At 40.1% G+C, this 21,559-nt stretch overlaps 1 protein-coding gene across 1 annotated transcript in view; it reads left to right on the forward strand.

Moving 5' to 3' along the window:
* Positions 1 to 21,073, forward strand: part of LOC137979537 (WD repeat-containing protein 64-like) — a 53,093-nt gene extending 32,020 nt beyond the window's left edge. The window contains exons 26-35 of the mRNA XM_068826807.1: positions 1,247 to 1,352; positions 3,104 to 3,231; positions 3,800 to 3,912; positions 4,915 to 5,032; positions 6,127 to 6,224; positions 6,775 to 6,862; positions 7,020 to 7,100; positions 11,218 to 11,298; positions 16,705 to 16,755; positions 19,670 to 21,073. Of these exons, the coding sequence (XP_068682908.1) occupies positions 1,247 to 1,352; positions 3,104 to 3,231; positions 3,800 to 3,912; positions 4,915 to 5,032; positions 6,127 to 6,224; positions 6,775 to 6,862; positions 7,020 to 7,100; positions 11,218 to 11,298; positions 16,705 to 16,755; positions 19,670 to 19,720 (915 nt within the window). The 3' untranslated portion in view covers positions 19,721 to 21,073. The remainder of the gene's footprint in view (positions 1 to 1,246; positions 1,353 to 3,103; positions 3,232 to 3,799; positions 3,913 to 4,914; positions 5,033 to 6,126; positions 6,225 to 6,774; positions 6,863 to 7,019; positions 7,101 to 11,217; positions 11,299 to 16,704; positions 16,756 to 19,669) is intronic.
* Positions 21,074 to 21,559: the final 486 nt, after the last annotated feature.

Genomic DNA, 21,559 nt, shown 5'->3' on the forward strand with positions numbered 1-21,559 from the left:
GCATTTTTCGGCTTTTGTTTCACCCGCCCAGAAAATGGCGGGTGAAACAAAAGCCGAAAAATGCGTCTGCTCTCCGCAGGCTACTCGCTTGGGGCCGGCTGCACGCATTTGCTTCAACATCCTATTGGCACATTTGATTGGCCTCATTTGCTAATTTGCTAATTTGCTAACAAATTACTAGTAATGTAATATTGACCATTTTCATATCTGTCAGATAGACGTTGTTTACGTGAAATAAACTTGTGAAGCTGTTGGAATCTTGCAAGCAACTATTTCAAATATAATTAGATTTACTCATTTTTCAGATTTTTACACATGCCTATCATTTGTGGCGGTTAAGGACGGTGTCTACTAATTCAAAGATATTTTTGCCCCGGTTTACGATTATGCTGGAAATGTTGATTTTAACAAGTGTTATTGAAATCCAAAAAGATAATTGGGAGTAACCACGCATTTTTCAAAGATAATTTATGAATAATATTTGTAACAAGCTTTAAAATACAAAGAATGCATGGCTTTCTTTCTCAAATTGAAGCCTAATTATCTCTCAAAAATGCAAGGTTACCCGCAATTTTCTTTTTGGATACCAAGATTACTCACTAAGATCTACTTTCTCCGGATAGTTTTAAACTGCGCAAAAATATCCCTGTATCAGCAAGCATCACCGATAGGAAACCCGAGTATCTCGAGATGCGCAGAATGTATGCGCAATGACAATAGTATATAGGACTGTCCTTGACTTCAACTAGTTTCCTTTCGCGCGCGCCAGATTGCATCAGAGATATAGCAATTGTCTTACTGACCTCGTTTTCTCGGTTCATACTGTAAGCTACGGATCTTTTCGTTTTTTCCCGTTCTGCCCTAAAAAAACCGAAAAATCTCGGTCTTAACTTACAGTACGGACCTCGAGCTCGGTCAGGAAGAGGTACATTTCGCGTATCATCAAATAGTTCCTCAGATCAACAATGAAAGACAATGGCGATATTTGGGGTCGTGATTCCTTGGAAAATTGCCGAACGAATGCCCCTTCAGATCTATGGCCAATTTATTTCCTGGCAAAGACACCAAATGACTCTATGGGTTTTTTTTTTGAAGGAATGGTTTCGACATGACAAATTTTGTCAGTTTTTCGGGGTATCCCCGAAGAAAAGGAGGTCTAAGGTTTTTCTTCGTTTAATACGGTATGGATTAGAATACGTTATTTGCGAATAAACTTAACTTGGAAATGTGGGCATGTGTTTTACAGGGAGCCCTTTTGTCTGAGGTACGAGCTGTAACCAGAAGACAGGCCTCTGCAGTCACTTCCATGTGTACTGATGCTGATTGCAATTTTGTTATTAGTGGAGATGCAAGTAAGAGAAACTCTGATAGATAGACTTTTTTCAAAAAAATGTTTTTGCGTTAATACTGATAAAGGTCCGTTTAAAGGGTTTCAACATTTGCTTCAATATGCATTCAACACTTCGTTGAACTAAATGTTCAGTGTGTTTGAACAGGTCGTCCAACATTGTCGAAAGCGTAAAAGATGTTGAAAGCTTGTTGAAAGCGTGTTGAACCAAGTTTAAATAGTTTTAACTTTCATCAAGAGAAAATGAGGGGACAGAGAGGGAGGCTCAGGGCGTTGGCCGGGATATGTCATGTCCACGAAAGTTATTTTTATACGAGCGAAAGTCTTTGTTTTAGCGGAAGTCTGTCTTCCGAGACGTCCGCATGCACAAACGCGAAGTCCACTTCGTCCGCCATTACATGGAATCCTTTCTTTTCTTTCAAACATCAGACCCAGGTTGACCTGCATGCGGACGTCTCGGAAGACTTCCACTCGTCTAAAAATAAATTTCGTGGACATGACATATCCCAAGGGCTGGACCGGGAGCTTCCTTCTCTGTCCCCTCATTTTCTCTTGCTTTCATTCAACATGGATTCAACTTTCCCTTTGTTCTCGAAAATGTTGACTGGTGTTACTCTGTTGATAAATTGTAGAACACAAGCATACTCACACCAGGCCGCGAAAGTCAATATGGACGAGACAGAGACTGGTTTCTAGTTCTTATGTCCTCGCAATCAAATTTTGCGAAAGTGTTGGTTCTTTTGTTGGCGCTATGTTGGAACCGTTTGAAAGGCCTCCGCCGAAACTTTGTTTTTGCGTCCAGCATTTGCCCAACATCCGTTCAAATTTTGTTAAACGAATGTTGGTCAAATTTTGTAACCGTTTAAACGGGTCTTAAGCCTTTCTAGCCTCGCTACAATGGAGAAAATTCAAAAGAATTTGTAAACCAAATTATAGTTAACCGAGGGACTGGTTACGAAAACTTAAAACCTTTAAAAGCAAGAACAATGTTGTCGCAATCGATGTTGAATTGACCGTGACAGTGCACAATCTTTTGTTTTCGCTTCACACTTGTTCGCAAATTAGTTGCGCATAATTTAATCGAAAGATTTGATTGGTAATCTTCTCGAAAAAAGGTGTGTTTTGTGCACGGTCAAGGCCAAAAATACAGACAAAAACATGAAACAGAACGACTTGTCGAATTTCTTAACTGTTTCCATGCCTTAACTATGACCAAATTGAGGCTTGTAGGTCTAATTAGCATAAAGACAAAAGAACAATAACAACAAGTCATTGGGTAGTTGATCAACAGCGAGAGCGCACTATCCCTTTTGTATTTATTACGATTTTTTGATCATCACAGTTGAAAACTTTTCTTATCCCTTCGACTCCCAGGGGTGATCGGTATTCGGTATGTAAATTCTCTTCACAATTTCAATGAAATTTCAGTTAAACAGGTATTGAGAATGAAAATTATTATCAGCTCAAGGGCTGTGGTCTTGATACAACACCAGATTCTCATGACTACCCAACAAAGGACTTTATCGAACTAGTTCGGAGAATAAACGTTTCGATCGAGGAATGAAAGGGTTAAGTAACTTTCGTAACTGCGGTGATTTACAAATCTTCAAAGTGCTACTTTGTGCAGTTTATATATATGTCTTTCATTTAGATAGTCTATATCCCATTTACGTTGAATAGAATAGTAGACGTAAGTTGTGTAGACAATGAGGATATGAGATGAATTTTATTCTGTATTTATTCTGTGTTTTTAAGGGGGTTACATCACAGTATGGGATGTAGGAAACTTTCTTCTTCATCGTCCCATTGAAAACAGCGACGGAAAAGATCATCAAGAAGATGAGCATGTACACAGCAAGGAGGAGACAAAGAGGGAGCCCAAGGTAATCGTTTCTCCTACTCTCCCGACCTCTTTAACCCTCCTCCATTCCAAACCCACCTGTCACCCCCCTCTTCTCTGTCATTGAGCTAACTCTGAGAAGAATACTTGATATTCAATACGGTAACACCCAAGTAAAGAAAATCAGTTGTAGTGATGATCTCCAGCACCAAAGGTAATCGGCCAATTTCGGTATATTAAAATTCAGGTCGAAACAAAAGGCATCATCTCGAGGCTCTGGGGATTAAATATAAGGATTTGTATGAGTTTATTTTCCAGAGCCTCGAGATGATTCCTTTTGTTTCGGATTGGTCTATTTTCTTACGACAGACCAATAGCTCAATAACACCCCGTCTCTTCTGAGCAATCAGGTCGATAATTGATAGTGCTTATACGATCCACTGTTTTAAACGCCTGGATTATCGAAAGGGTGTAGATTCGACTCGTGCGAGGGAGCATTCTGATTTTTCCGAGTATCCTCGAGTCACCATCGAAAGAATAATACCTGTATTTCATTAACCGGATATAACATTTGTCGTCCACTTTGTTAACAATACCATTCTTTACTCTAGAATGTAATTAAACAAGTGGTTTGTTGGCGGGGTCACCTCACGCGTATTGTTGGAGTTGAGCACGTGCAAAGTTCAGAGGTCATTGTGTCTGCCTCAACGGATTGTTCTGTCAGGTAACGGATAATGGGTTAAACCCGTTCTTACTCAGATTAAGACAAGTTTAATCCATGTGAAAATGACTTAGAGCGAAGATCCAACCTGCAACATTAACGGCGCAACGCAGTCGTGCTTGCCAGAGTTGTGGGCTGGACGATTCGAGTCTGATGCATTCGAAGACTTCACGCTTAACACAGTTCAATTGAAAATAGCCTCAAAACCTTTTAAGAGATGACTGAAGAAAAAGAGGGAGCACCCTCAAGCCATTAACAACAGTTTGGTTCGGGGCTACGTCCACCCGAACAATTTACTTCATCAAGGATTCTTGAATGAATAACTTTATTTCAAGACTGAAGGTATCAGTAGAGCTGGTGGGGTCGTGTGCTTACGTTTAAAAATTTCATTTTTGGCATAAAATATAGATTACAGCTAATGTAATCAAACTTTATCACTAGAATAATCGGATGATATATTGTCCAGTGAGTTGCTGGACAGCTCCTCTATGTACAATAAAAACATGAATTAAAGTGAAATAGAGCGGTTTTCAATTGAGTGTCAAAAGTAATTAGCGAATTGCTTTGGTTTATGATTAACTTCACGCAGTGATTGGTTCAAAGTTCTCGCGCCACTTTTTCAACCAATCAGAAGTGAAACCAAAACCAATCGTGGCTCGCGCGTGCACATTTTCCCGCGCTTTGTGTCGGCTACGTGTAATTACTTCGAGTTTTGATTGGTTTACTGGATTGTCTCCCTCCTTTTTGATTGGTCAAAGTAATTACTTTGGTTTTGGTTTTACGACACTCGATTGAAATTCGCTCTATAAGTAGTCGTTGACCTTGTGTTTGATCAATGCTACCGCCGGTAGGTTCAGAGTTTATTTTGCTTAAGTCAAACTTGCGAAGGATCCTCTTGAATTTGCTAAGGTTGCTTGTCACTGGCTCCTCGCTTAATATACCATTCCAAGTTATTGCTCCTCTATATTTGCAATGTTTGATTTTCTTCTTTATATTGTTTTATAGGGTGTGGTATCGTAGCACGGGCCATTTTATCGGCTTTTTTAGTCAACCTCGTCTATGGCACTTACCTTCAGCAAAGTCTGTACCTTCTACGCCAGTCCGACCCTACGATATCTCCGAGGTTTGAACACTGTCTATCTGGGTAACTTTGTACAAGTTCGATAATAAAGCCAATGTATCTTTTACTTCACAGTTAGAGGACTTTCTGTTATTATCAAAGAATGTTTTTATTCATAATTATTATCACTTTTTCAGGCATTGTGGTGCATTTTGTGGGCTAAAATGGAGAATTGGGCGGGCTAAAATGTAATAAACCAATGAAAAGTATGAAATTGTGCAATTGTACAATTAATTTCAACACTTACAAATAAGCTTCATGGAACTTTCCTTTCATCTCTTTCAATTTTTGAAACTCAAATGGCAGCTTCTAGCCAGCTTCGCTTGATGGTGTATTATAAAAGCCATTCAACTTGTAAACACTCGCGTAATTGTTCAGACTGTTTTATTGTCTTTTTTTTTTTAGTTTTTTCTCAATGGCCTCCAAAGTGATGATAATAGTAATACAGTTTACGTTCTTGGGCATAAATATGTTTTAAGCCGTTCTCAGAGCGCATTTTAATTATAACTCTCTCCCAACGGCTCGGGCTAAAATGAGCCTGAGTTGAGCCCAAAACATATTTATGCTACTTACATATGGTCCGCCACAGACCGGTGTGAATTCTTGCTGATCAAAATTCTGCCGCAGCGACAATGATTTTCACAAAATTAACCGTGTCACACGAGGCGAATTGTCGCGGCGACTTATCGCCCAGAGTGTCTCGGCCTTTAACGATGGGAGCGAACCGGCTGGTTCAATTGCATCAGTATTGGATTACTGTGCGGGAGGTCGTGTGAGGAGAAAGTGCTGCCTTGTAATTTCATCTGCAAATGGTTAGGCTTTCAAGTCTTCTCGGATAAAGGACTATAAACCGTAGGCCCGTTCTCACAATTGAGTGAGGGCCAGAAGTGTATTGGCCTTTGGCTATTATGTTCTAGCTTTACTTACTGTAAAGACTTTACTGGTATGCTACAGAACCCACTCACTGTTGACAGAGTAGGGCACCGAGTTACTGGTTTTCTGGTGTCATCTACTTGCATGATTACAGTTCACGGTTATTGGCAGTGATTGTTGTTCTTTACTCAATTAAACTAAATTGAGTTCCTTTTTCTCTCTAGGTTCCAATAAAAACTGTAAAGAACGTTGCGGCCTCGAAGGCGGTGCAGAAAACAACCGAGGCCGGTGTTGACTGTCCGCTGATGTTTGATGACACGAGGTATTTTGTTGCTGATGATTCACGGTTCACATTCGCAACGAAAAGCGAAAACTTCCATTTTTACCTAAGTTTATAATTTAAAAACTGCTGCGGGATCCCATCTTCAGGGGAGGGCAATGGAAGAGGATTTGTCACGTGTTTTAGGTGCATTAACTGACTTTTTGAAGATGCTTGGCATGATAGAATGGATTACCGGGGTGTAAGGCTGGCGCAGTGATGAGAGCGGTGACTCTCATCCCACCAAGGTGGCCCGGGTTCAACTCCCAGACTGGGCGTCAAATGTGGATTGAGTTTGTTGGTTCTCTACTCTGTTCCGAGAGGGTTTTCTCCGAGTACTCCCGTCTTTCCCCCTTTGCGTTGATTTCAATTTACAATGTTCCCATTTAGTGCCCCTATCAGTATGCTAGAAGACTAGACACTCGTTCATCGTCATCATCATTATTATTATTATCATCAGAAGTATCACTATTATTCAGTTTTTGGCCTTGGGATAGTAAATCTAAATTTGAACTGGTTTCGAGTAATGAAAGAAAATGTTGTATTTTTACAGATGGTTGCCGTTTCGTCACTCGGCACAAAGGGAGAAGAAACCCAAGGCTGACAACAAGAAGTTCTTTGATTCACTTTCAAAACCAAAGGTAATCAGTAGAATGCTTCTTCGGCAGATCATGCACAACGTGGTCTGTGGCTATACTGCAATAGCCATCAACACACAACGTAATCGTGTTGCTCGCTCGAAAATAAGCCAGTGTGTCAGTTCATATCATCGCAATAAATTATTTTTGCTTATTTCAGCATTACAACTCTCACTTAGAGAGCGCGACCGTTGGATCACCTGATACCGGAGCTGTTTATAGAGCACTCCCTGTCTACAGGGTAAGTTCGGAATCTCTTTGGTTGATAATCTCAGTCATCCATTTCAATGGCGTGAATGTACCGTTTCGACAATTTCAGTTCTAGCAGAGGGTGCAGGGATGGCGCAGTGTTGAGAGCACTCGCCTCCCACAAATGTGGCCCGGGTTCAATTCCCAGACTCGACGTCATTTGTGGGTTGAGTTTGTTGGTTCTCTACTCTGCACCGAGAGGTTTTTCTCTGGGTACTCTGGTTTTCTTCTCTCCTCAAAAACCAAAAGTTGATTTAATTTGCGATGATTTTTTAATTTCAATTTACAGTCTTCCCAATTAGTGCTCCAGCGCTAGAATATTAGATACTTAAGTAAAGTTCCTTTCTTAAAGTTCCTTTCATAATCGTGACCTGAACCTTGTGTAATGGCCTGGCTCCTAAAAGTCTCCCATTGCTCAGGGGTGGAACATTCGAACTAGTTATCAGGAGGTCGTTGGGCGGGTTCGACTCTTGGAAAGGAACACTCGGAGAGTCAACGTCGACAATAAAACAATCTCGTCAGTGGTAGAGCATCCGAACTAGAAATCGGAGGGTCGTAGGTTCGACTCCTACAAAAGAACACTCGGATTTATTCCGAGTGTCACCGAGTCAGTGGTAGAGCAGTGGTCAGAGCATAACTAGTCAGTGGTAGAGCATTCGAACTAGAAATCGGAGGGTCGTAGGTTCGACTCCTGCAAAGGAACACTCGGAATTTTGCTGAGTATCCCCAAGTCACCATTTACAAAATATAATGATTTCAGTATACTAGTTGTTTGTCCCACGATGTAGTCACGTGAGTTGTAATTGCAACGTTTCGTCTGGCTATGCCCACCGTCTTGTATCACGACAGTCGGCTTTCGATCCTGCATTGTTCTGTAGGAAAAATCAGTGCCAGTACGGTCCGCCGCTATGCTGCTTTCCTGGGGAATTTTCCCTCTGAACTTCCGTTTCCCTACCGATCTATTGCTTTGTTTCTTGATCGTGGACATCCATTCTTCAGGAACCTAACATAACAACATAGTATAGCATAGCATAACATTTCCATAGCGCTTGTACTAAGGAGTTTTAAGCGCTTTACACTTAGTAAAAGTAAATAGTAAAAGTATTTTACGGTTACCAATATTTCTAATAGTAGATAAATAACCTCGATACAAAAGGGGAGCAAGGCTGGCGCAGTGGTGAGAGCACTCGCCTCCCACCGATGTGGCCGGGATTCCATTTCCGGACTTGGTGTCACATTTGGATTGAGTTTGTTGGTTCTCTACTCTTCTCCTATAGGTGTTTCTCTTGGTTTTCTCCGTTTTCCTCTCTCCTAAAATAAGCAACCTACGATTTGACATGAGGTGATTTGATTTGTGTACAAAGGGTGCAAGGATGGCGCAGTGGGAGAGCACTCGTTCAAATATTTTTCATCCTGATACGTTTTCTGATAGCTGTTAGAGTGGTAGCCATTACAAACAAACTCGTGTTTATACACCGTATAATTGTTCGGATATACTTAACGTGTTCCCCTTACGACCAAAAGGGGACAAGACGTGATTTTAGATGCCGTAGCATTGAATAAACGGTTGAACATAAGAAAATGTAATTCAGCTTCTGAAGTGAATGCATTGAACTACTTAGAGAAAATAGGACAAAAGAGGCCATTGTTAACTGAAAAACTGCGTTAAATGTTGGACAAGGCCATGTCGTCAACGACAAACACTGCGCAAAATAAGGGCAAAGCTAAGGTTACCCAGTCTGCTAGACGAGCCCAAAAATATTAAGCATTAGAATTTTTTTTTTTTTTTTTGTTTACGAATAGTCTTTGTTGGCTTTTATTGTTTGTAAGACATTTGGAAACTGTGAACTTTAACGTTATATTAACTGTTTGTAAAAAAATTGTTCTTGCTTTCTCAGTTTCAAACAACTATAGACTTAAATTAAAGATATCTTGGAAAGTACTGTATGTTATGTAATTTGGAAGGTGAAGGACAAGTTTCCCTTGGTACCAAGTTTTAGCACTTGTTTCTGTGAAGGATACATGCCATCTTGTCTGTTAGATATTAAATAAGGCGTTGGGTTGTGGCAAGAGAAAATGAGGGGACAGAGAGGGAGGCTCAGGGTGTTGGCCGGGATATGTCATGTCCACGAAAGTTATTTTTAGACGAGCGGAAGTCTGTCTTCCGAGACGTCCGCATGCAGTCTTGCCTCGCTTACAGGTTCTTCGTGAAAAGAGACAATGGCGGCGCACGTGGAAGGCTGATGAATATTTATTTTCTTTCAAACATCAGACCGAGGTTGGCCTGCATGCGGACGTCTCGGAAGACAGACTTCCGCTCGTCTAAAAAAAACTTTCATGTACATGACATATCCCAAGGGCTGGACCGGGAGCCTCCCTCTCTGTCCCCTCATTTTCTCTTGGTTGTGGAACAGAGCTGTTGTTGCATGGCTTTGTGAAGAGGATAGAATTGAGGAACGTTTCCTATGTTGTACCTATTTTGGGATGAAAATTCCTATTTTTTGGCCACTGTCTTTCCTATTTTCCTATTTTCTGAGTGTCACTTGACGCCCTGCAATGGTGATTTGATTACATTTGATTTCTGTACAGTGTCCCAAATTAGTGTCTCAACGCTAAATATACAGTTGACACTGAAATGAAGAAGTTGTAATGGCTGAATGAACCTCTGTGAACCTCTGAATACCCAGATTAAGGAGTATAGCTTTGTCGGGGCGGGGAGCCGTAACCTACCGCAGCATCGACTAAAATCTGCTATTACATTTAAAACCATTGCAATACCTATACGAAAAATAGGAAGAAAGACATGCAAGAATTGTAACTATGCAGTTTTAAAAAACCCGTATAAATGTCTCAAGATATCAATGATAAAACAATGCTCAAATAATAGATGTCTAGAAAAATCAATATTCAGTGTGTTAAAATTCATTTAAAAAGTCTAATCGCTCAGCTTAAATGTCCTTGCAATATGTAACGAGCTTGTCGGGATTCCCTTCTGCGTCTATAGCGTAATTGTTTCATTCTTGTCTACCACCAGGCTCCAGTTGTTGAAAAGGTGGGTAACGCTATCCACCGGATAAATCACTATCCATTGGATAGCGCAATTGGTTTCGCTATTACTTATCCACTGGATAGTGATTTATCCTGCAAATAGCTCTATCCATTGTTTGAACAACAGGGGCCAGATCTTTAATATTCTGCTCCACCTCTCTTTTGAAGAACCTCCGAGGACGTCCATAATGATGTTGTATTGAATGATCTTGTATTCAGGATATGTGTGTTTGTGAGCTCTAATCGCAGCTGACTGTACTTTGTGGTCTTCTCAATATCTTTTGCCTCTCTGTTTTCCAACCATGGGCAGCTCATTTCGATGACTATAACTTGCTTGTTGGTTTTGTCGATGATGGTAATATCGATCCTGTTACCTTTCACCCTGCGTCGTTTCTGCATACAAGGCAACTTCCCAGAAGGGAATCGCGCGCTCATTCTCGTACATCGGCTTAGGTGTGGCTAGTGAGTACCATGGTTCAACTTTAGTGACGAGATCAAGGGATCTTAGGACTTCAAAGAATAGAATCTTAAGAGCGTTGTCTCTATAATAATAATAATACCAACTTTATTCAATCAAGACAATGAAAGGGAGAGATACCAGAGCTTATCCCTATACGAGGGTATCCGCCCGGATGTTACTGATCTAGAGTCGATTTTCATGAGGGAGGAAAACCGGAGTACCCGGAGAAAAACCCTCGGAGTCAGATTGAGATCGACTGAAACTCAGCCCACATACGACATCGAAGCCAGAGTTGAACCTGGATCGCAGAGGTGGGAGGTGCGGTTTATAACCACTAAGCCATCCTGACTCCCTGTAAGTACTATGTCTGCGCCAGTGCACTGCAGCCAGCTAGGATTTGCTGCACCTTCTCCAGGGTATTATTATTATTATTATTAGAGAAGTAAACTAAAAAGGGAACATTATTTTATGTTCTCCCTTGATACCAAAACGTTCTTTAGTCTTTAAGAGTATTCAAAGACCAAAACAGCGTGACACTTTCCCTTTAATTAAGTAAGCGAAGCTGCTCGGATATATAACAATTAATTCATTGTATAATTAGGTTGAAACACCAGAAAGGCTGAAGACACCTGCTATCAACATGCAGTCGTCCTGGCTGACAAATCAAGCGCACAACTATAAGGTATTCAGAAACTACTTTCTCGATTCATTGTTTTGACCTCAAATTTATAGCAAGCTTAAATTGTTTGAAATGATACCTTATACCAATCATGCTCTGTTAAAAGAACGGGTGGCTCATTTCATGTGTTGAGAAAAAACACAATTTATCAGTAATCATGTCCTATGTCACTTTTTTTACATTTCCCGGTTGCCGTCACTTTGAATTTAATATATAGAGGATATTACACGGTGGCGAGAAGATATGAATTTAATGTTTGAGTGGCAAGAGGAATATATCATGAGTGAGCGTAGCGAACGAGTGAGACATTGTTCTCGCCACTCAAACATAAAATTCATATTTTCGAGGTAACGTATAATTTTCTTTTTATTATATGGACAATAAATATACATGGAAGAGATTGAGAAGCAGGCTTAAATGCAAATACTGGGTATTGATACAAACAAAAATAGCGGGAAAAAAAGGCGGGAATCGCGACGTCGTTGACCAATTACGCCACTCGGTTCCCGGATGTAGGGGTTGTATTGATTCTACGAGTGTTTTAGTTCCCGGTAAATCACCGCCGATCGCTACCGCGGCAATCGGGGCATAAAATCGCCGATATCTATCATGTCAGATACCGGCGATTAAATTCGCCGCAATTTACGAAGTGTGCTCGCTCCAGCGATTTTTTACGCCCCTCGCAGCGAATTCCTGAATGATTCAACCAATGAGACCTTACTGCATAAAAATGGCGGACAACAGCGAAGCATGGTGGACAGATGAAAGAGAAGAGACACCAGGGAATAAAAGGAAAGTGGAAATTCCCTGCAATCGGCGTATAAAATCGGAGCGACGAAATTCGCTGGCGATTTTTTCTGCCGGCGCGAGCACAATCGTCTAGTGTGAGAGCCGAACCCGTGACTTAGAATTACATAAGAACAGTTCAGATACATGGATGTATGGAACTGCATTTATTCTCTATCACGATCAAGGCTCAATCTACACTGACGCGTTTTCAAAATGTTCTGTGTAATTTTGGCGAAACCAAGCAAAATATCGTTCATTGTCACTGGTGCTTTCGTAACGTTTTCACCTTCCACACGTGACGAATTAAAACACTCAAAATATCCTTTTTCACCTATTCACAAACGTTTTCTACGCTCTTATGTCATAGTTTTCCGAAGTATCGCCTTTCGCGTCATGCTTTTTGCTTTATTAGAATTACGTAAGCGCGTTCCAGATACATTTGTATGAAATTTGATATCTTCTTATCACGATCATGGCTCAATCCACACTGACGCGTTTTTGTAATTTTCTGCTGTAATCTTGGCAAAACCAAGTAAAATATTGTTCATCCTCACTGTTGCTTTCGTAAAGTTTTCACCTATACACACGAAAACGCTTAAAATCTCCATTTTGTGGCTATTGCATAATGCATTATGCAATAGCCATAATGTCATCATGTCTGAGGAGTGAACGTGGTAGCAAGAAAATAGCCCGAAATGCGTGCATAGATCAGGAACGTGATAAGTCTATTTTAGTAACCAACGAGTCTAAATTAGGGTGCGTTTTTTTGGGAAAATCCAAAAACGGATTTGTGATCTCAGATCAATGGATTCTTCACCGTAAAAAAAAAAAAACGCAAAATCCGAAAAAGGATTATTTGCCATGACAACGCAAACAAACAAACCCAGAGTTGCGTGCAATTTCCAAAAAATAAATTAGCGGTTAACTTGTTTTGAAGGAATTCTTCAATGAAAATGCCACCAGAAGAAAAAATATCTTAGCGATCGATAAAGGTAAAAATCGATTACAGATGGTATTTTTGCAGTTTACTTTTTAGCTGTAGGAAAGGTGCTACAACATTATAGGCTGTCTAGAAACTTTTAGTGTAATTTCTGGTCTGAAATTTGCAGGAAACCTAACTATTTTTGACGTTTTCGTGTCTTCGATCGTACGGTAAACATGGCTCGAGAAAAACTTTGGGACTAAACCGTCATGTACGATAGCTCCGGTAGCTGTTGTGTATCCTTTTTGCATGAAAAACCGCTTGTCAAAAATAGTGTTTTCAAACCCTTTCCCAAAAAAACGCTAAAGTGGTGAATCTCAAAAACCCGGATTTAGATTTGATCCGACGCATCCTCTGCTTTTCTTGAAGCGACAAATGACTGGTCAGTTAACATCGACAATGCGTTATTAAATGGCGTCGTTTTCATTAACCTCACTAAGGCATTCGACACCATTGATCACGAGATCATCTTGCGTAAAATGTCATTCTTGGGTTTTGACCAGGCAGCCCTTAGGTGGTTCCTGTCCTACCTAAGTGGCTGAACCCAAAGATGTGATGTTAACGGCAAGCTATCAACTGCTCGCGATCTCAGGTGCGGCGTACCGCAGGGCGGTGTATTGGGTCCTTTGCTATTTCTAATGAAAGTTACAAATTTCGAGGCAATGAAAGGTGTAACTGACGAGCGAAGAGAAGCACTCACAGTGCATTTTTAACCTTTCAACACACTCAGCCGAAAAATTGGTTTTTGCCCGGAGCGGGACTCGAACCTACGTCTCCCTGATTACTAGTCGGGCATGCTAAGCCACTAAACCAACGCAGCAGATTAATGAGGTTACTTAGCGGCGTGGGGATCCCTAGGGCCCAACTTTTCTTCACTCGAGTGTGTATCCTTGCCTCTATAACCCCAGGGTTGTACTATAACTGGGGTACACAGGATACACACTGAAGTGAAGAAAAGTTGGGTCCTATAGATCCCCACTCTGTTAAGTCACCTCATTAATCTGCTGCGTTGCCAGCACGGTAGCCTTGATGGTGTAGTGGCTTAGCATGCCCGACTAGTAATCAGGGAGACGTGGGTTCGAGTCCCGCTCAGGGCAAAAACCAATTTTTCGGATGAGTGTGTCGGAAGGTTAAAAATGCACTATGTGTGCTTCTCTTCTCTCTTTGCTATTTCTAATTTATATTAATGATCTCCCCAACTGCTTGCGGGCCGCTGCGCCAAGCTTATTTGCTGATAACACAAACATAACACGATCGGCTAAAACGTTAACGGAACTCAAACAAGCCTTGATCCCTGATTTAAGTAACCTTAGCTGCTGGCTGAAAGCCGACAAGCTTAGGTTAAATCTTGTCAAAACTGAACTAATGATTATTGGATCGAGGCAGAGGTTATCTGTCCAAACTGAAGACGTTGAAATGAGAATTGACGATCAAATCATCAAAAAGGTTGAACATACGAAATCCTTGGGCGTTACCATAGATGCTCAACTTACTTGGTGCAAACACATTGATGTAATATGCGACATAGTATCTTCAGCTATAGGTGCCCTTAAACGTGTGCAACCCTTTATTCTGAAAGAAACTGCCATTCAAATTTATAACGCTCTGATTGTGCCATATTTCAATTATTGCAGACCGATTTGAGACCAAAAATTGCAGAATCGTGCAACTAGAGTACGAACTCGAACTAGCTCCTAACCACCCGTAACCTGGGAGAGGCTATCAATTCGGCGAAAGAAACGGAAAGCCTTAAAGATGTATAAGACAATGAATGGACATGCCCCGGATTATCTTCAACGTGTTTTCACTCTATCGTTGAACGATTTCGTTTCGGGCCAGGTTTAGCGTAGTATTTCACAATACTGCAGATTCACAACGGCTGCATTTCAACGTAATTACAGATTTTTAGCTCATTCGCAATTTACAGGTTTTCTCATTTCGCAAAATACAGATTCTCATTTCGTTTCGTTTGTTTCTTTTCGCAAATTACACGAAGCGTTTTACACAAAGCAGGGTAACAAAATCTGTACCTTCGTTCCCGTTCACTCGTCAAAAGAAAAATTTCGGTCCTTTGTTTGTAACCGCCAAAAAATATATATAACTAACTGCAGACAGTACTGTTTCGGCCTTCTGGGTCTCATCATATAAATTTTTATTTATTTATTTATTTTTTGGCGACCATCTTTCTGGGCCTCAGAAAAAGTCGATGTTCAAGTTATCGCTTGAGTAAAAGACAAATGCAGAATCACGGTGCTCGAAAATTCCGATCACCAGAATCATCTTCAAAAACAATATTTTCTTGGTGTCTCACTCTCACAGAATATTGAACGTCGATCTGTCAAAAACCACAACTAGGTTACAAAGGCTGAAACCCATTCTTTCGAGCGGCTATTTTTTATTTATCTATTGTTGTTGAACAAATGACTGAATCGGTAACCTTTTCCCCTATAACTTAGCGTATTAGGAATGTTGTTCTTTTCCAACACGCAAAAAAAATATATGAACAGCAAGGCAGTTTTGATTATAATTCTTCTCAACACAAGCAATACCCACTTCCAGTCTCTGACTGGCTATTTTTCACCTATCCACAAACGTTTGTTGCGCTCCTATGTCATCGTTTTCAGAAATATCGCCTTTCGCAATTTACAATGTCCATTTTTAAAAGATCCTTTTTCGACGGCGACCCGCCCGGGCTTGAGCGTTTTAATTTCGATAACAACCTTCCGCGTTGCCGTCCGCGTCCCAAAAACGGGCAGTGTGGGGCAAGTACCTTTTTTCCTTTTTCCAAGAGAATACATGTAGTAGTAGTTCCAACAATTAAGCGATAATTTGCCTCAAGAGTGGAGGGTGTATTTGACGGGGGCACCAGATCAAGTCTAGACGGATTACCCTAAAGTTATTGCGAAACCAAGGCAGGTAGTTTTGCAGAAAACGTGCTACACGTTTAATACAATTTGCTCCTTACAGATCCCACGCCATTTCTCTCTTTGTCTCCTCTTGTAGTCTCCCAATAAGCTTGCTTCACTTGAAATCAATATCAGTCTTAATGCATGATGTTTTCAATAACTCACCTTACATTTCTAACCTTTTCAACTATTCGACCGAGATGCATCCATATAACACAAGATTCGCTTCTAAAACACCAAAGCTGCACTAATTAGAACGCATGCATAGCAAAAGAAGCAAAAGAATGACGTTGCGATATGATGTTTAATAATTAACAATTATTCCATGAGCGCGCGTTGGATATGACGAGTAGGCTATAATCATCTCATATCCAACAAGCGCGAGTGGAATAATTGTTTTTATTAATAACGTCCCCAAAATATAGAAAACTAGACTACAATAAAAATAAAAAGGCCCAAAAAATCACGCATATGCTTGCCGTGTTTGTAGATCATGGTATAATGGCTCATAACCCATGATGCCTTAGCCAATCAAAACTCTCGAATTGCATTATCCAATGATCCAGTTTTTAAAGGGGCTAGGTCACGCTATTTTAGGTAATTTTGTTTAATTTTGTTAATTATGAGCTCTAAACGTCAAATTAGGAATTAATTGAACTTAGTAGTTCTTTAAGCTGCCCGAACAGTGACGTTTTGTTTCCAATCGGTAATTCTTTTCTTTTTGTTTTCTAGGGTCCTGGTAACAAGAATTCCTTTGCTTATCGCTCATCCCCTTCAACCAGGGTGAGTCCCAAAAATTCATCACAAATCCTACACCTGTTTTAAGCGAACTAAATGCAAGTCTTGAATTCACCGCAAGCAGGAAACTAGCTCGGCGTTTTGAACATTCCAGTTCGCAAAATGGGTTAAGGTAGCACAGCAGTAGTTCGACTTGGAAATTATCAACTGAGGTGATACGATAAATTGACCGCCATAAAGAACTTCGAAAGCTGACGTTTCCAGCGTTAAATTCGCTCTGACGCCGCTCGAAACGTCAGCTGTTGAAATTCTTTCCGGAGCCGTCAATTTACCATTTCAACCAAGACAAGTTAAAGTTCACACGGCAACCAGGTGTACAATAATCAGTCAATATGTAGCTAATCCGGTTTGGAATTGAAAGTAGCTTAACAAAGTTACAGTTCAACGACCCGTACACCGGTTGTGGGTCTTCGAACTGTAACTTTGCAAAGTTACTTTCAATTCCAAACCGGAGAATCTGCATGTCAACTCAGTTGATGAACCGATTTCTGTGTTTAACTTCCCCACCGACGGAGCACCAAAGTTTCTATAGAAACTATTAAAACCCGTTTATCCATTTCCTGAGTAGCTCGACTTGGTTTCAAAGGATGTGAAATTGTCATGCAGAACTAATAGGAGTCAAAGTCAATTTTTATTTAACTCACATAATATTATGTTCATAAAAGTGAGGATAATTTATACAGTAGCGTTACATAGAAAAGAATCACAATAATTTACAATTCCTGTGTAACAATAAAAAGGGGAAGAAGTATTAAGGAGAAGAAAGAACAATAAGTTACTAAATATTTGTTCTGTATGTAGAGTTTGGGACTCCTAAATAGTTGGTAAACTAATGAAATACATGACAAAATTACTAGATTCTGATTGGCTAACAACAGTACGTGCTGTTCTTTGTAAACATAGTGCAAAAAAGAGTTAATTCAGTTCAAAAATACTTAATTCAGTGCAATTTATTCACAGAATTCTCGGTTTTGATTGGCTACTAAACAATAGGGTTTGGTAAGAACCAATCAAATATTTTGTTGTGATGGCGTGAAACTTGTGGCGTGAAAGTTGTTGGTGTGTTTTGGTAACGTGAATACGAGTGCATCACTTCCGAACTGGAACTTCCTCTGCAATTTTGTACATTATCAAACAGTAATCATATCACTTTTCTTGTTCAATTTGGAAATAATTTGCACTTCGTGTGTTTTTCAAAAAGCTGAAATTGCATTCCTCATTCGGGCTCCTGCAATTTCGAAACTCGTTTGAAAAACGCACTCGTGCAAATTATTTTCAAATTGAACTCAAAATCGTATGATTACCTATACTGATCGAGTAGATGCCATATTATAATATGAGCAACAGGAATATGAATAACAATATTTAAAAGGTATTACTCTCTGTACTAACTACTAACTTTAAATTTAAGAGAATTATATTGAACATATTATAACATAAATTACTTAAGAACCAACAACACTATTATAACCGTAAATCAGTTGGTGTGGTCCTTTGGGCAAGGCGTTTGGGGTGCATACAGTTTCGCCGAGTTCACCACCCGCTCTGACCGCAAACCGGTAACTCGATAATATTTTACATGCGGAACAATCGAATTAATTTCGCCTTTTAAAACCAACTTGATCACTGCCAGACGTGTGTAGGCATGTTACTGCCGGGTTAGGCACACCCTAGAACCAAGTATTTAAAAAGGGCCTATCGGAGAACACTTTCCATTTGACAGAACTGACCGGCCAGACCAGGCATTTGAAAGGATTAACTCTACAACGCTATCAAATTAACACACTTCAGGGATGATATATTCTCCTCCAAAAGAATGTGAGGGATTATTATGCAAGTGTTCCTTCAAATTGTTGCATTTCCTTTGAAAACTGACGAGTCTGGCCGGCCAGTTCTTACAAAAGGAAAGCGCCCTCAATTTCAGAAATACTTGGCGCTCAACTAGAGAATGGCATCTGTCGGTTTTCACCAGAAAATAGCAACCCCTGAGGTGGGGATAGCTGTACTGTACACGTGTTACAGTTCATCATCTCTTAATTGTGTTGTCACAGTCTAGTATTCTATGTATTGTATGTTTATATATGTAGAGCTTTCCTCCTTTTATTTCTCCCAAAACAGTGTCAGTAAAACGATTTGATTTGATTTGATTTTATTGAGATTTGCCTAGAAATTCAAGTAATTAGATTCACTCGTATTTCAATAAACCCCACGAAGAGTCTCCTAGCCTTTCGAAAAGTCCTTCGTCTCATGTAGATAGTTCGTCGCTCGGTCATTCGCTTCGCGTCCGAGAAATCACGCTTCGCTCGCCAAAACATTTCCTCATGGGATTCTCGTGAGGTCGACTTGTGGCAAGTCTTACGAGTCCCCTTACTCTTTTTTCCAACTTCGACATCACTCGTGTCTCGGAATACGGACAATTAACGTCACAAACGTGAAGAGTCCCCCAAATGCTGCTAAAAAGGAAAAACTGTTGCATTTACCCTAAGCTAAAAATAGCGCCACCCTTTACACTAACCATGATGACAACATGCAGTCTGAGCTGGGCAGAAGTGTGCTTGAGCGCTCGTATCATTTAACCAAAAACTCTTTCTATTTTTCTTATTTGTATAGTCTTTTAATAGGTGTGTTCTTGTATTCGGCTTGCCTCGCCTCGATTAGCTTTTTCTTGTTATTTTCGGGGTAAACCATCCACCATCACATTTAGCTAAATAAAATTGTTGTTGTTGTTAACCTTATTGTTAGAAATAGGTAGGAAATGCTAAGACTTAAAGGGACACTTCCTGTTGGATATAACAAATTGGGCTTTCATCTAATAACTTGCAGTTTTGGTTATAATTTAGGAGAAAGTGGTTCCCCCAAAATTGTAACAGTTGTATCATAACGTATTTTCTTTCCCCAGGAACCTGTGGTATCAAGATTTCCTCACATAGTACAAGGACACAAGAGATAGAAAAGTGCAAGACAGGTGCCTTGTGTTTAATTGCATTTTCCTTTGAACAAAAACCTCACCACACAACCCGGCGTAAAGGTTGACTGAAATTGTTTGCGAATACGAATGAGCTAATGGTAATTTTGCCCTCAAGAATATGTGGTAACTCTGCTCAAGAGACAAGTGGAACAGATGACTAATGGATGGGATGGCAGAACGCCCCTGGTTCCAGTTTCGTTTAAAAGATCATTCTGGGCCCGCAAAGCGAAGCCAGACCCGTTCAAACTTAAATTCGTACACGCCAACCCGGCAACTTTAATTACTTATTTCTTCACTGGTGACGAAGGCCTATGATAACCATCTGCTAAATGAACGCACAATTGATGGAGTGAATATCATGTAATGGTTATGAACAAAATAATTTAGGAAAGGCTATTAAAAGCACATAACGCCCTCGAAATCAATGCATGAAGCAAAAATCGTGCATCAAGTGGTCTTTGACCTTACTTTAACGTTGCGCTTCCCTTATTTTCCAGTTGCACGAGGCGAACTCTTTCTAGAAATTTCAATCAATCGAACAAACTTTTCGTTGTTTTTTTTTTATTTTTACATTGTTTGCATTTAGGCTTTTACCAAGGACAAAAGCTGTCGGATTAAACACCCACTCGGGGTGTAAAATACTGACAAGGTTGCCGACATCCAAACAAAACCTAAACTGAATGTACATTTTTGTGTTCATGTCCGACTCGACGGTCTCAATTGGCACGAAGGTCGACATTGTAACTATTAGATTGCAGCGTTATATGCGGGGCTTCAACTCAGTCAAGTTGAGAAAAATAATATTCATTCATAGAAGAGTTCTTCCCTTTTAATCATTTCCATGCCACAAGTTGTTGAATATTCCTATCAATGATTCTAACTTCCAATATCATAATTTGATTCATAACATAAAAAGAATATTGCTCTCACCTCGCCATTTCAAAATCGCAAGATTTATGTACGTTCAGATAACTTCTTAGCAATTAACCAACAAAAAAACCAAATGAAGCCGAGTTAAGACCGTCCGATTCGTTATGCTTTTTGCTGAGACCAAGGAGGAGAGTGAATCCTAGAAGCGATGAGAAAAAAATCGTTCCAATACATTAAACCTGAATAGACAAGACAGTACTAAACGTATATAGGCTTTGCTTGAAGTGTGCTCACACGAAGAGGTGGATAGACTAGAGTTCGGCACAGTTGAACAACACATGTGTAAAATCTGTAGATATTCTCACAAATTTATTTATGTCAAACAAATGAGAAGTACATGTACAAAAGAGAAAAAGTGTTTAGGATATATTCTTCAATAATTGTAATAAATGCATCTCCTTGCGTACCTTTTCTCTTTTTGATGAGTTCAATGGTCCTACTGGGATTCGTGAAAGCCCTCAACAAAACTAAAACCCGATGTATCAAACTTTCTTTTCTGGTCCGCGCAATCGATGTTTCATTGTACCTTACGCTAAAAATCCTGTTTCGCAAGTCAGTTTTGATGCCGTAACGTCCATGCAGGCTAAACTTTTCGATTGGCTTCACAGAATCAACCATTTCGACTCTCCCTTGGTGTTGACTTTGTGAATTGGAGTGCTTCTTTCTCACACGCTGTGGAATTGAGTCTTTTTTGTGCAACTAAATTCCGCCATTAAGTGACCACCCAGTTGAAAGCGACTAGACGGTCCCTTTCTATTGATACCGATTTTGCTTATCTTTCTCAAGATGAACTTAACCTCTGCTTGTGAGATAGTTTGACGTCCTGGACATGATGTTGTGCTATGGCTTTACTTGCATCTCATCGTAACACAAACCCTTTGCAAGCCGAGT

This window comes from Montipora foliosa, chromosome 12 (genome assembly GCF_036669935.1).
Source record: "Montipora foliosa isolate CH-2021 chromosome 12, ASM3666993v2, whole genome shotgun sequence".
NCBI classification, from domain to species: domain Eukaryota; kingdom Metazoa; phylum Cnidaria; class Anthozoa; order Scleractinia; family Acroporidae; genus Montipora; species Montipora foliosa.